Genomic DNA, 15,497 nt, shown 5'->3' with positions numbered 1-15,497 from the left:
AGGAGTTCTGTTCCTCTGTAAGATCTCTATAACAAAACAATCTGCTTTAGTTCAGATGGATGTATAGTGCTGTTAATGGACAGAGGTTATTACGTGGAAAGATCTTCCATGTAAAGAGCATAACCATGTTAATGGAGAGAGATGGTTATTCTGTTAGAGAGATCTCATATCTCAGTGGTTACAGAGCAGTGGCTCAGTTCTCTTATAACTTAAAGTGCTCTCTGTAACCTCTGACTGTCTGTCTCCTTTGGCTACATGACAAAGTACAAGGAAATTGCTGTGAAACAACCAAGACAAAAAGCGATTTACACCAATGGGTGTATCTATTCTGTTACTGTTCCTCTTTGGTTTTTGAGTGACACTTAGAAGTTACAGATTGCAGGGTTCTGAATTGTCATATTAGGGCTGCCCTAAAATACCCTGAACATTTAGCGCTGCTTATCTTTGAGGATCCATAACCTGTCAATCCACATTAAGAAAACCTAAGAAGCATAACAAGGATTATTTCATAGCTGCGTCTCCTTAGTGATTATTCTGCTGGTAGTGAGGGATAGGGAAAGTGTGGAGTGGTGGAGAGGATCTAATAACTGATGGCTCTCTGACATCTGATGATAACACAGAGCACGTGGTGGATCACACAACCATGTGCTCTGGCTGGTTGGATCCAGTGTGTGAGTGCGCGTGTGTGCGTGTGTATAGGTGCTCCTGCTGGCCTGATTGTATGCATTTCTCATCATCCTCCTCTGAGTGCTGCTATTAGAGACCAGGAAACCACTAGAAGGACGGGTGGCTATTGCTATCATATCCGCTCCATCTGTCTTCCTGTGTGTGTCTTTCTTGCATAATAAATAATGCAGGATTGATTTACTTATTTTATTTTATTTGGAAGAACACTCATGGGTACAATACAAAAAATATGTCATCTTCATGTATGGAAATATATAAAAAAATAAGTTAACAGCTTTCAATGGTAAGAAAGATAAGCCCATCATTCAACACGTCACAGCAATAATCCTTTGGCACATATGGGATAGAATGGCATAGTTTTCCACTTGCTTTCAAACAACACATAAATAGTAACTCATTATAAATACTTATTAATTTACAGTGGACTATAATATATTGCACAAATACATTCATGATATAGCAGGTTATAGTCTCTAAACTGTGAACTCAGACTTCAATCTCCTTACAACACCAACCTTAGTTCTTACAAATAGGCTACATAATTTCTCATTTCATACGGATGCTGGTGGTATTGTGGAAGGTGGAAGCTTGGTGGCGTGAATAGTTGAATCTGTGGTCCCTTGTGACAATGCATAGTGTTGTATAGTGGCAGGGCTGTAGGATAGACAGGAGGAGGTGAGGGGTATCTGACCCCACACTGGAGCTGCTCTTCAGGCACTCCTTTCCCCTCACACTCTTTCTTCCACTTGGTGCGTCGGTTCTGGAACCAGATCTTCACCTGGGTCTCTGTGAGACAGAGTGTCGAAGCAATAGCATAACGCTCGAACACAGACAGGTAGTGGCTGCTATGGAAACTATGTTCTAGAATGCGTAGTTGATCCAGGGTGAACGCTGTCCGGACTCGCCGCAACTTGCCCTTTGATCTCTCCAGGCTACGGAACGCAGATGCAGGGTGGGCCTCGCTCGCTGCCGACGACATAGCTGATTCCACTGTGGTGGAGCATTCATTGGCTGCTGGACCACTTGGGAATTCTACTCTGGATTGGCTTTCAGGAATGGCTTCCCCACCTGAATATAGAAAATAGTGAGTTTAGAGTGGGAACTCAACCATTCTAAATCAGCAGTTATGATGATATTAGTTGAATGCTGATGAAGAACAATGATATGAAGAAATAACCTTTTCATGAAAGTTTCTCATTATGATACTAGTTTGAGGTAGGGCCAATAAGAAATAAACAAACACTGCCCTCTGCTGGGATAAAACGAATACTACCGCATCTAATGTGGAAGGCTACTCTTATTAAACTAAACTTCTGCATAAAACCTATACCTCAATCTAAGGATCATATTTATTTATAAAAGCAACAGCTCACTAGTAAGTAAATTGCTTTAAAGCCATTCAAGTTTTTTTTAAAGCTTTAAAGCCCTTTAAGCTTTCAAAATAAATAGATATAAACTGTAAGTCGCTCTGGATAAGAGCGTCTGCTAAATGACGTAAATGTAAATGTAAATGTAATAACTGAGATCTCTCACCTGTGGTCCCTCTTGCAGCGTCACTCTCAATTGAACCATGGTTTGGATGAGTAATGCTTGGTCTCCCAGTGAATTTAGACGGATCCAGGATGTCTGCTACAGAGAAAGAGGTTCTGCTGGCCTGCAGCAACTTGTCTGGCTGCATTCTTATTTTCTGTTCTGTAAAATTGGACGAAAAGGCACGTTGTTCGCTGAAGAAGGTGGCAGAGAACTCGAGTAGGCTACCACCGCACGCGTGTCGAGTGTCCACCTTGAGTCCCTGTGAACTGATGCATGTGGCCCTCACGCCACATCTATTTATACTGGCCAAGCACACGCCCCTCACAAGCATAACATTTACATTTCCAAAACAGTAAAGGTCCACAATGACAAGTCACTGCGCACTGCAAGACAAAACACGCGCACCTTCTTCCTGCGTGCGTAATTTGGCGGGCGCCACACACACACACACACACACACGCACACACAAAATTGACCTCGTGCCTGGAAGAAGGAACCCCCGCGCGGGTACTTTAAAATGCTAATGCGAGCGCTCAGCTAGCTGGGTTACTTATTGCAGGGCATCTGGTTAAAATGTGCCCTTTTCTTTACAACCGTGTTCCTTTTTGTCGTTTGCTTTGTCATTATTTGCAATTGTGTGATTTTATGCTTGTAGGACACGTAAACGCGGGTTGTGATGCTAATTAATCGACTCTACTCAGAGGGATTGTAGGCAAAATTCTGCTGCTTCACTTGTGCCCGAATATCAATAGAAGCATTTGGGTTTTTTATTGAATGTGGTTAAAGTATATAGCTTTGTAGTCAGTCTAATCACACAAAGTACTTAGCTATAATTAGAGGGCCACACAATTAGAACTAACAAGATTATGAGTGACCATCTGCCTGTTCAACAGGAAGAAACTAAAAACCTAAATGTGCCTTTTTGTTCATTTATTTCCACTGTAGTCATTAAGTGCTGCTGTAGCCTACTGTTAGAAAGTTAGTTCCAAAATCCTTTGATATGGTTCTCCAAATGCTCTTCATTGGTGTATCAGTTTCCCCAAAGTGTCCAAATACACCTGCTGGGGTCGAAGTGGGAACCTATTGCTATCCTATTGTGGACTGTTGTAGGTTACAGTTCAAACCAATCAACAAACTTTTATACAAAATCTCCTCGTCTCTTTCATCTCAACCAAACTGAGATGGAAGCAACATCAGCCACAGAGCATAATATGACCACAGAGAGATCCACCGGGAAGTTTGTAATGTATAATAATCAAGCCCACTGATAAGTGCACATTGGATAAGTGCAAACTCTGTTCAGGTGGGGCAGCGCAGTGCAGTCTACTAGTCATCCAAATAACTGTAGGGCCTGCTGTACATCCTTTGTCTGCATCCTCTATCAGGAATGGTCCATAATTGCACTAAGCACTTGTAAGCCTTAGTAATAGTCCTGTCCTTAGCTGTACATTAGTAATATGACTTCTACTGATCTGATTGGGGGGTGGGGGGAGGATCCAACCGAAGAGTGGGGTCCGGGGGGGTATATGAGGGGGGTAAATTACCTGACCCCGTGGAGCAGGCCAGATCGTAAAGGTGAGATAGAAGGATGGCATCTGCCAGCGTCCTCCCAGCAGTGACCCCTACAGAGCGGCTGGTATTGAGGGGAGAAGAGAGGCCGGCCCACCGGTACAATTAGCAGATGTCACCAGTGGGCCTGACCCTCCCTGACCCATGCCTTTGTCCAGCAGGACCAGAGGAGACCAGGGGGGACCATATATGATATGTGTGGTGAAGAGCATCAAACTTGTCAACACGCACCAATCACTGTCTTACCCAGGGTCGGAGAAAGAGTTCTAAGGACTATTGCATCAACTTTATTCTATGTTCTTGACATATTCTTGACTTAAAAAGTGAGAGTATTTACCTTACATTTTACATTACCTTCCATATTGCTAAAAATCAAATAAAACTGGTATCTGATCGAAATCTGACAGAGGGGTGAGAATGAGTTGAGGATAAGGAGGAGGGGGGAGGTTGAGAAGAAGACTGTAGAAGATGGAGAGATTTTCTAGATTATACAGTATACTTTAGCCAGGCCCAGGTCTATCATTTGTGTCTATTAGTAAAGCCTGAATAAAGGTTGAATTTACCCATCAACATTGTGTCATGATAGACATCATGCATTGTGGTTAGATATTATTAGCAATACTGATGGTAGGGCCTAGGCTACAGTAGGTGAAATAATGTACTAGTATCGATCCGTATCCCTCTCGTTTGGTGAAATGTATGCGTCCTGACAGTCATGGTGTAATTGAGAATTGAATGGGCATACAGGGGGTACCCCATTCATAACTACCCCTCTCCTCCTTACCCCTCTTCGACCCGTCTCTCCCCACTCTACCTCACAGATGGGCTCCACTACAACAAGAGAGCGGAAAGGAGGAGAACCTACAAATATATAATCTCCTTAAGAACAGTTAAAAGCACTCCTAACCACTCTCAGGGGTGCTCTTAGCATTCCACAGCAGTAGGATTCCTTTATGTATCTGTCTACCACACTTTAAGCAACACGCCTATGGGGCCTTCTGTCCTCATGGTAAAACTGGAGGAAACTGCCAATAAATATCAGAATGGCATTACAGCATTGATGGTGGTAATAAAGGTGTTTTAGACATGTTTAACCACACATTAGGAAGGGGTTTGTCTGTGGTCATAAACGTAAGCCTATGTGTTCAAACAATAAATTGCTATTTCATTTATAGATGCAGGTTTTGACTAAAACATGTTCTACAATAATGCTGCACTCAAGAGTGTTGTTCTTTTATAAGTACCATCCTAGCAGAGAAAAGTCTAAGCAGGAACCTTGGGACGTCCAACTCTGACGTCACCTAATTTAAATTTAAATGTAAAACAGGTTATGGTATGGTATGGAATCGTTTGATTGATTGAAATAAGGGTTAAGGCTATGGTTACTTTGGTTAGGCAAGGGTTTGGGTTTAGGGTAGGGACGTCCCAATGATTCCAATTAGCAACTACCATCCTAGCAGTGCGACACAATTTCATGGCACACTCACAGAAGTGTTTACTTAATTGTCACTGATCTAGGCTCATATCCCCTACCCCAATTAATGTATAATACTTACATGCGAAAAGCTGAAACTAACTCCAGATCAGTGCTTGGCGTCTAGCGTTAGTTTACACCAAAACGTCTCGCGAGATGTCATATTTCATTGATTTAAAACATGGCGTCGGAAGGAGACGCGAGCAGTGCTTCTGTTGTTGAACCAGACACTGGAGACTGGTAAGTCTCCGTTAAAACAGGGAAAGGCCATTCGTTTTGTTTGTTATATACGTTTGATGCTAGACAACCAGATACATATTCATACATATTTAAACTACAGCTAGCTTACGCTCAACAAGCTAGTAAGCCAGCCCGCTGACGTTAGCTAACTGAAGCTAGTTAGCTGGCTAGCAAGCAAGCTAGCTAACTAACGTTAGCTGTCTCATTCAAATGCCCAACTTGTAAGCTAACCTGCAGTCAACCAACTAAAGTATGAAAGAACGGGTTGATTTCCTTTTCGAATATTTGCTTCTAAATACATCTCTAGCATGAATCCTGCAGAACCTAGCGAACTTGCAAACCAGGGGAAAATAGCTAACGTTAGCTAGCTCAGGTCCGGGGCGTTACGTGCTGCTTGCGGACGCTGAGCCAAGGCTGAACGTTCTTCAACGCTGCCCTGCATCTTTCACCATTACTTTTGTCTGTGTGCACAAGCTGTCATTTATCCAAAATACGAAATAAATGAGTTTTGAGCGCTTTATCCTAGCTGTCAGCATTGGTATTTTATTAGGATCCCCAATAGTTGTTGCGAAAGCCGCAGCTACTCTCACTGTGGTCCACACAGAACATGACATAATAAGGAACATTAATAGACAAGAACAGCTCAAGGACAGAACTACATACATTTAAAAACGGCACACATAGCCTACATATCAATACATACACACACAATATCTAGGTCAAATAGGGGAGAGGTGTTGTGCCATGAGTTGTTACTTTATCTGTTTTTTGAAACCAGGTTTGCAGTTCATTTGAGCAATATGAGATGGGAGTTCCATGCAATAATGGCACTATATAATACTGTAAGCTTTCTTGAATTTGTTTTGGACTATGAAAAGATCCCTGGTGGCATGTCTGTTGGGGTAAGTGTGTGTGTCAGAGCTGTGTGTAAATTGACTGCAAACAATTTTGAATTTTCTACACATTGTTTCTTATAAAAAGTGATGCAGTCAGTCTCTCCTCAACTCTTAGCCAAGAGAGACTGTCATGCAAAGTATTTATATTAGCCCTCTGATTACAATGAAGCGCAAGACCTGCCGCTCTGTTCTGGGCCAGCTGCAGCTTAACTAGGTCTTTCTTAGCAGCACTTGACCACATGGCGGGACAATAATCAAGATAAGACAACACTAGAGCCTGCAGGACTTCCTTTGTGGAGTGTGGTGTCAAAAAAGCAGAACGTCTCTTTATTACGGGCAGACCTCTCCCCATCTTTACATCCATTGAATCTATGTTTTGACCATGACAGTTTACAATCTAAGGTAACACCAAGTAATTTAGTCTCCTCAACTTGTTCAACAGCCACACCATTCATTACCAGATTCAGCTGAGGTCTAGAGCTTAGGGAATTATTTGTACCAAATACAAAGCTTGAAGCTAACCTAATGTTCATGTTGATATGTTTGTTTACTTTCAGTGATGCTGGATTTGGGAACCTGACAGGCAACATGGACACTGAGTCATCGAAGGGCAAAGAGGCCATGGTATTAGACCTCTTATACAGCAGTTCTCTGTGCATCTCTGTTCTCAAACAGACAGACAGTAGCTAACCCTTTTTCTGTGTTCTCCTCAGGACACGGGTGGTGAGGGTTTGGAGCCGGCTGACACCCAGACAGGTTCTGGGGACGAGGAGAGTAGCAGGCACCAGGGAGAGGTGGAGCTGCAGTGTGCTCTCTGTATGAAGTGGTTCACAGCCGACACCTTCAGCATCGACACCGCGTACGTCTGACTCACTGAGTAACTCAATCTCTCTCATCATGGAGGCCTTTGGCTAACTGGTTTTAAGACTAAGCTTGTTAGACCTTTAAATAGCCCCCTGTAGCTCGACTAACCAGGTAGCTACTGGCTGAAATGAACATTTCAGGATCAAGGTTTTTGATGATTCTTTCTCCCTCTCTCTCCAGGACTTGTTTGCCTTTCATGACCAACTATGTGTTCCATTGTAACGTGTGTCATCACAGCGGCAACACCTACTTCCTCAGGAAACAAGCCAGTAGGTGTTCTCATTCAGCTGATACACTTCCGTGCGTATGTGTGAGCTTGGTGATGATTGATGGTCTGTTATTGATTGATGGTACTGATTGAGTGATGCTGTTTGTTCCAGACCTGAAGGAGATGTGTCTGACTGCTCTGGCCAACCTCACATGGAGGTCCAGGACTCAGGAGGAGCACCCCAAGACTATGTTCTCCAAAGACAAGGTCAGTCCAACATAATACACTTTGCAAGCGAATGTGAGATTTCGAAATGCTTGATATTACATGTCATGCCGAGATATTACAGATCGTTTGCATATGTTTTTCATTCTCTACACCTGCTTAAAAACTCTGGATGTGTTTGTCATATTTTCCTGTCCCCTCTTTCTCGTTGTAGGACATCATCCCGTTCATTGATAAGTACTGGGAGTGTATGACCACCCGACAGAGACCTGGAAAACTCACCTGGCCCAACAACATAGTCAAAACCATGGTGAATCTATGAGCGAACCACTGACTTACACAGATGCACCAAACTGCACACATCAGACCAAACGTTCACTGTTACACCATTGAAAAAGTAGCTGGTCTTTCTCTTAGAAACAGATCATGTCTTTACTTGACTTTTCTGTGTTTCAGAGTAAAGAGCGGGATGTGTTTCTGGTGAAGGAGCGTCCAGACCCAGGCAGTAAGGACCAAGAGGAGGACTACCCCAAGTTTGGCCTGCTGGACCAGGTAGGAAAACACAAGTCACACACACACACACACTGTGAGGCTGACTGTTGGTCGATTTCTCATCTCAGGATCTGGGCAACATTGGACCATCTTACGACAACCAGAAACAGACTACCGCTGCTCTCACTCCTGGAGGGCTCAACGGTAAGCTCGAAACACACACTCGCTAAACACATCAACACAAATTTGCCCTAAACACACCAACACACTAGCTAAACACATCAACATCCATTTGCCCTAAACTCAAATTCACCCTAAAGACACCAACACACTCGCTAAACACATCAACACAAATTCGCACCAAACACACAACACATGTCACACACACACATTGTAATTGTAATTTTCATGGAAATTTTCATGGAACACAGTAGAGCATAATTCCACACTAAAGCCCTAAGAAGTTCTCATGTTATAAATGCTATATACATGCTGTGTTGCATTCCAGGTGGACCTACTTTCTCAGGTGAATATGATGTGGTGGTTTGGTATCTGCCTCTGAGCCCTGTGTTTCGCGCAATCGCAACTCTCCGGGTAGAAGTTGCCATAGGCACAGATCTAGGATCAGCTTACCCTCCCCATTCCTTAGCTAAACAATTAAGGGGCAAAATGCAATCTGACCTTAGATCAGCGTCAACGGGCAACTTCACCCTGCTCCAATCGAAACCCCATTCCTCACCTGCTCTGCGCTTATGTTTGGTGCCCTGAAGCGTTTTCCCTTTTGATCTGGCTTTTGATCGGTGGACTGATTGAATGATGTAATTTCCTCTGGCTTTCTGCTCCTGAGTTCCCGGGCTTCATCCCAATACTCTGGAACAGCCTCTTCTTCCTTTCCATACCCAGTGGTGAGTGGTAAAGGAAAGACCAAAGGAGGCTGTTATTGTTGGAATGTAGCCGCGAAGTGGTGTGAAATAATCCCTTGGCTTCCTCTGTGTGGCTGCTACTCTCCTTTCACCCTAATATGTGGTGTCCCTCCCTGCTCAATCCACGCTTGTACCTCTTCGGTGACTTTTTGATAGTGCTGAAAGTATATGTGTTCTATATTGTAACTTGTGTGTTTGTTGTGTGAAGGTGGTCTGGCCCCCGGCCCAGGGAAGGGTAGAGGAGCCAAGCGTAAGCAGCAGCAGCAGCAACAGGAGGGAGCCACAGCCGGAGCAGCCAAGAGAACACGCAGGTACAACCCAGACTGAAACGTATGGCCTTGGTGTTCTTATAGGTCTGAAGAGATATAGGATGGATTATAATATGCAATCAATGTGACTCTCCTCTCCCTCTCTCTCTCTCTCTCTCTGTTATTCTCCTTTCTTCTCTTTCCCGCCACCTCATTTCTCTTTCTATCCAAAATACACACAATCCTGTTTTCTCTCTCATTCTTCCCTCTCCCCTTCCCCTCTGTAGTGACCCTCTGTTTTCGGCCCAGCGTCTACCCCCCCATGGTTACCCCCTGGAGCACCCCTTCAACAAAGATGGCTACCGCTACATCCTAGCAGAGCCGGACCCCCACGCCCCCGACCCAGAGAAACTAGAGATGGACTGCTGGGCTGGGAAACCCATCCCTGGAGACCTCTACAGAGCCTGTCTCTACGAGAGAGTACTGCTAGCCCTGCACGACAGAGGTACACACACAGGAAATGCTACTGTAATGTAGTGGAGATGGGCTTTTCATTATTAGCCTTACCCAGTAATGTCTTTCACCTTCTGAGAATACTGTCTGTGTGCGGGCATCTTTGTGCATGTGTGTGTCTGTTATTTCAATTTTATGGTACTGGTACCGACCGCGTGTGTGTGTATATATCTAATATATATATAGCATGTGCTCTTGTGTGTTTTAATTTTCAGAATCTATTCTGGGTTTGACAGTTTTGTATTTCTTCACATTGATATTGAATACTGCATTGTTGAGGAAGAGCTTGCAAGTAAGCATTTCACTATACTGTTTACACCTGCTGTATCTGGTGCACATGACAAACGTTGATTTGATTTGTCTCTGTGAATGCAGCCCCCCAGCTGAAGATCTCAGATGACCGTCTGACAGTGACCGGGGAGAAGGGTTACAGCATGGTCAGAGCCTCCCACGGTGTCAGGAAAGGATCCTGGTACTTTGAGGTCTCCATCGATGAGATGCCCGCTGACACCGCAGCCAGACTGGGCTGGTCTCAGCCTCTAGGTTGATACTACAAACACAGACACTCGCGCACTGAGAGACACCACAGCTACATCTAGTTGGCCTCAATACCACAGGTTATAACATGTCCTTTCTCCCTGTGTGTGTGTTGTAGGTAACCTGCAGGCCCCTCTGGGATATGATAAGTTCAGCTACTCGTGGCGCAGTAAGAAGGGGACACGCTTCCACCAGTCGGTAGGGAAACACTACTCCTCAGGCTACGGACAGGGAGACACTCTGGGCTTCTTCATAGAACTACCGGACGGAACTGAGACAGCCAAGGCACTGCCTGACACGTACAAGGACAAGGTACTATAGTTGATTAATGAGTAATTGAGAATCAATAACATATCCTAATCATGATTAGTAAATAACAGATATCCACTCTCTGTTGTTTTTATGAGACTTGAACTCTCATCCCTTTGTGTGTGTTAATGTTTTGTTTGTGTTCTCTCAGGCGCTGATTAAGTTTAAGAGCTACCTGTACTTTGAGGAGAAGGACTATGTGGACAAGGCAGAGAAAAGCCTGAAGACTGTTACCCCCAGCAGGGTGAGGCTCCAGCATAGAACTACAACCAATAGCTCAGACATTCACATTCAAAGCAATGGAACACATGCAGTGCCTTGCATAAGTATTCAACCCCCTTGGTGTTTTTCCTATTTTGTTGCATTACAACCTGTAATTTAAATGGAATTTTATTTGGATTTCATGTAATGGACATACACAAAATAGTCCAAATTGGTGAAGTGAAATGAAAAAAATAACTTGTTTCACAAAATTCTAAAAAATAACGGAAAAGTGGTGCGTGCATATGTATTCACCCCTTTGCTATGAAGCCCCTAAATAAACTCTGGTGCAACCAGTTACCTTCAGAAGTCACATAATAAGTTAAATAAAGTCCCCCTGTGTGCAATCTAAATGTCACATGATCTGTCACATGATCTCAGTATATATACACCTGTTCTGAAAGGCCTCAGTCTGCAACACCACTAAGCAAGAGGCACCACCAAGCAAGTGGCACCATGAAGACCAAGGAGCTCTCCAAACAGGTCAGGGACAAAGTTGTGGAGAAGTACAGATCAGGGTTGGGTTATAAAAAAAATATACGAAACTTTGAACATTCCACGGAGCACCATTAAATCCATTATTAAATTATTGAAAGAATATGGCACCACAACAAACCTGCCAAGAGAGGGCCGCCCACCAAAGGAGGGCATTAGTCAGAGGCAACAAAGAGACCAAAGATAACCCTGAAGGAGCTGCAAAGCTCCACTGCGGAGATTGGAGTATCTGTCAATAGGACCACCTTAAGCCGTACACTCCACAGAGCTGGGCTTTACGGAAGAGTGGCCAGAAAAAAGCCATTGCTTTAAGAAAAAAATAAGCAAACACGTTTGGTGTTCACCAAAAGGCATGTGGGAGACTCCCCAAACATATGGAAGAAGGTACTCTGGTCAGATGAGACTAAAATAGAGCTTTTTGGCTATCAAGGAAAACGCTTTGTCTGGCGCAAACCCAACACCTCTCATCACCCCGAGAACACCATCCCCACAGTGAAGCATGGTGGTGGCAGCATCATGCTGTGGGGATGTTTTTCATCGGCAGGGACTGGGAAACTGTTAGTTAGTTATGCACGCTCAAGTAGTTTTTTGTCTTATTTCTTCGTTGTTTCACCCCAGAAAATATTTTGCATCTTCAAAGTGGTAGGCATGTTGTGTAAATGAAATGATACAAACCCCCCAAAAATCCATTTTAAATCCAGGTTGTAAGGCAACAAAATGAGAAGGGGGGGAGGGGGGGGTGAATACTTTCGCAAGCCACTGTAACTACAACCATTTGGAATGTTGATGAATTTGGATAATCTCAAAACCCTCTGCTAATAATTTAAAATGGTCAATATCATACGTTTGTTGACATAGTAGATACAGGAATCGGCTTTTCCATTTGTTGAAATCTCTGTTCTTCCCTCTTTTCTAGATGCTGTTCTATAAGAATGGGGTGAACCAGGGTCAGGCCTATGAGAACCTGTTTGAGGGGCTCTACTTCCCTGCCATCTCTCTCTACCGGGGCTGCACGGTTAGGGATGTTTGTGTGTCCGTTTGAAGGGTTCTATTATCCCTCAATCTCCCTCTACAGCGCTGTAAATAATACAATGCCCCAACGTTTTATTGTGCTCTAATATAGCGCAGCATCTACTCCAGGGATTCCCATTTCAATCACATTATGTTGATTGTCCCTCCTTTCTCCCAGGTGTCAGTTAACTTTGGACCTCATTTCAAACACCCTCCAAAGGACATCAAATACCAGCCAGTGAGTACACACACATGCATACTTTTTATTTTATTAGACAAGCAATAGAGAGACAGTACTTGGGAGTTTTGATGTCACTGAGGTTGTGGATGTGATTGATTGGTGTATTTTTGTGTCCCCAGATGAGTGACATGGGCTGGGGAGCGGTGATCGAACACACGCTGGCTGACATGCTTTACCACGTAGAGACAGACGTGGACGGACGACGCAGCCCGCCCTGGGAAGGATAAACACACACGCACACCAGAGCTCAACACACAGATGGCCAGTTGAATGTTCGGACAGAGGCATGGAGGAGGCCATTCCAGCAGATATAGGTGGGTTGATGTCGACCTGAACATCGACACACTATAGTCTCTTTGTGGAATCCCCTAAACATTACCTTCATTGGTAACTTTGAATAAATCCTTATGGACAAGATGTGTGTGATCTAAAATAGGGAGACTTTGATGTCAGTTGACAGTGATTTTGCATGTGTCTGAACATAAACCGCACTTCCAGGTGTTTCAGCACTGTAAATTCATGTACTAATATGCATAAACAGTTAAAGGGAAATGTAAAAAAAATGCAACTTCATATTCATCATCTACAGCACCACCCCAACGTCAACATAAGTGAAAATGGCATGTTGCTATGTTTTGTAGGAAAAAAGATAGAGGACGATAAGTGTTTCCAGTGACATCGGTGTGCATCATGTGATTTTAACCAATTATGAGTAGGCATTGCCTAATAATTGGCTACTAATTGGTTGATGATGTCATTGGAAACACTTATTTTCCTATTTTTTTTTACTACAAAACAGAAACGTGCCATTTTCACATATATTGATGTTGGGGTGGAGATGATGAATATGAAGTTAATGTTTTCTTATTTACGGACACTCTCTTCAAACAAATGAACAGATTCAGTTGCCAGTGTTCTGTTCTAATACACTATATATACACAAAAGTATGTGGACACCCCTTCAAGTTAGTGGATTCGGCTATTTCAGCCACACCCGTTGCTGACAGGTGTATAAAATCGAGAACACAGCCATGCAATCTCAATAGACAAACATTGGCAGTAGAATGGCCTTACTGAAGAGCTCAGTGACTTTCAACGTGACACCGTCATAGGATGCCACCTTTCCAACAAGTCAGTTCAAATTTCTGCCCTGCTAGAGCTGCCCCGGTCAACTGTAAGTGCTGTTATTGTGAAGTGGAAACTTCTAGGAGCAACAACGAAGTGGTAGGCCACACAAGCTCACAGAGCGGGACTGCTGAGGGCTGAAGGGCGTAGCGCGTAACAATCGTCCGTCATCGGTTGCAACACTCACTACTGAGTTCCAAACTGCCTCTGGAAGCAACGTCAGCAAAATAACTGTTCGTCGGGAGCCTCATGAAATGGGTTTCCATGGCCGAGCAGCCGCACATAAGTCTAAGATCACCATGCGTAATGCCAAGCGTCGGCTGGAGTGGTGTAAAGCTCGCCGCCATTGGACTCTGGAGCAGTGGAAATGCGTTCTCTGGAGTGATGAATCACGCTTCAGTATCTGGCAGTCCGACAGACGAATCTGGGTTTGGCGGATGCCAGGAGAACGCTACCTGCCCCAATGCATAGTGCCAACTGTAAAGTTTGGAGGAGGAATAATGATCTGTGGCTGTTTTTCATGGTTCGGGCTAGGCATCTTAGTTCCAGTGAAGAGAGATCTTAATACAGCATACAATGACATTTAGACGATTATGTGCTTCCAACTTTGTGGCAACAGTTTGGGGAAGGCCCTTTCCTGTTTCAGCATGACAATGCCCCCATGCACAAAGCGAGGTCCATACAGAAATGGTTTCTCAAGTTTGGTGTGGAAGAACTTGACTGGACTGCTCAGAGCCCTGACCTCAACCCCATCGAACACCTTTGGGATGAATTGGAATGCCGACTGCGAGCCAGGCCTAATCGCCCAACATCAGTGCCCGACCTCATTAATGCTCTTGTGGCTGATTGCTGCGGGGACTTGCTTCCAATGTTCAAACATTTAGAGGAAACCCTTTCCAAAAGAGTAGAGGCTGTTATAGCAGCAAAGGGGGGACCAACTCCATATTAATGTCCTTGATTCTGGAATGAGATGTTTGACGAGCACGTGTCCACATACTTTTGGTAATGTAGTGTACCTGCTAGCTGGTCTCGTAGATGCGAAATATGATTGTTTTACCAAGTCGTTTGGTCTCATCTGTTTGTTTTTTTACGATGTTCTTTTGTTTTACATTCATACTGGTTTTAATAAAGTGAAGATTTGGAAAGATTTGTTTTCAGGCTTTTTATTCTAAGGTTACATACAAAACACAGGTAGGTACCTAATCAAAACAATGTGTCTTCGCGGAGGGTTGCCTTTGATCGTTCTCAATCTAAATGAGTGTTTTACAGAAATAAGACCACCTCTCCTCAGGATGATAGTATGCGGATGGTGAATGATAGACGGTGTGTCCCTGAGTGTGTGACAGAGACATATCTTAAATAAAGCCCTGTCTTTCCCCTTCATCTTTATGCTGGAGAGAAAGTGAAAGAAAAGATGGCCACCGATTCTTGTATTCTTCTTTGGCTGTGTTTGGGTTGTTGATTTGCAGAAGGCCTACAGTACTAACTGGTCGGTCTGTATTGATCAGTGTGCTGATTGATCATCAACACCAACAAATCATTCATATATCTATTCATTTTACTCTACACCGGGTAAGCTGATTTGAGGGAATGTTCTCATTTACAACAAAGTTTGCAGTGGAGAGAGGGGTTGAGTGAGCCATTAG

At 43.8% G+C, this 15,497-nt stretch overlaps 2 protein-coding genes across 2 annotated transcripts; one reads left to right on the top strand and one right to left on the bottom strand.

Moving 5' to 3' along the window:
• Nucleotides 1-580: 580 nt before the first annotated feature.
• On the bottom strand, nucleotides 581-2,365 carry LOC311099398 (homeobox protein pnx-like; the record flags this gene model as incomplete). The annotated part of the gene is made up of 3 exons (XM_084140096.1): nucleotides 581-605; nucleotides 1,245-1,755; nucleotides 2,221-2,365. The coding sequence occupies 3 exons, from the start codon at nucleotides 2,363-2,365 to the stop codon at nucleotides 581-583; spliced, it is 681 nt and encodes a 226-aa protein (XP_083996222.1).
• A 3,059-nt stretch (nucleotides 2,366-5,424) lies between these two features.
• LOC311100032 (set1/Ash2 histone methyltransferase complex subunit ASH2-like) lies at nucleotides 5,425-14,998 on the top strand. Its single transcript, XM_084140766.1, has 17 exons — nucleotides 5,425-5,503; nucleotides 6,957-7,023; nucleotides 7,113-7,258; nucleotides 7,444-7,532; nucleotides 7,644-7,738; nucleotides 7,911-8,006; nucleotides 8,153-8,248; nucleotides 8,317-8,392; nucleotides 8,697-8,714; nucleotides 9,320-9,422; nucleotides 9,647-9,864; nucleotides 10,248-10,415; nucleotides 10,528-10,721; nucleotides 10,870-10,962; nucleotides 12,391-12,489; nucleotides 12,664-12,723; nucleotides 12,846-14,998. The coding sequence occupies exons 1-17, from the start codon at nucleotides 5,445-5,447 to the stop codon at nucleotides 12,951-12,953; spliced, it is 1,785 nt and encodes a 594-aa protein (XP_083996892.1). The 5' UTR covers nucleotides 5,425-5,444; the 3' UTR covers nucleotides 12,954-14,998.
• Nucleotides 14,999-15,497: the final 499 nt, after the last annotated feature.

The sequence above is a fragment of the Coregonus lavaretus genome (assembly GCF_964263955.1).
Source record: "Coregonus lavaretus genome assembly, chromosome: 24".
NCBI classification, from domain to species: domain Eukaryota; kingdom Metazoa; phylum Chordata; class Actinopteri; order Salmoniformes; family Salmonidae; genus Coregonus; species Coregonus lavaretus.
This window is presented reverse-complemented; position numbering and strand designations above follow the sequence as displayed.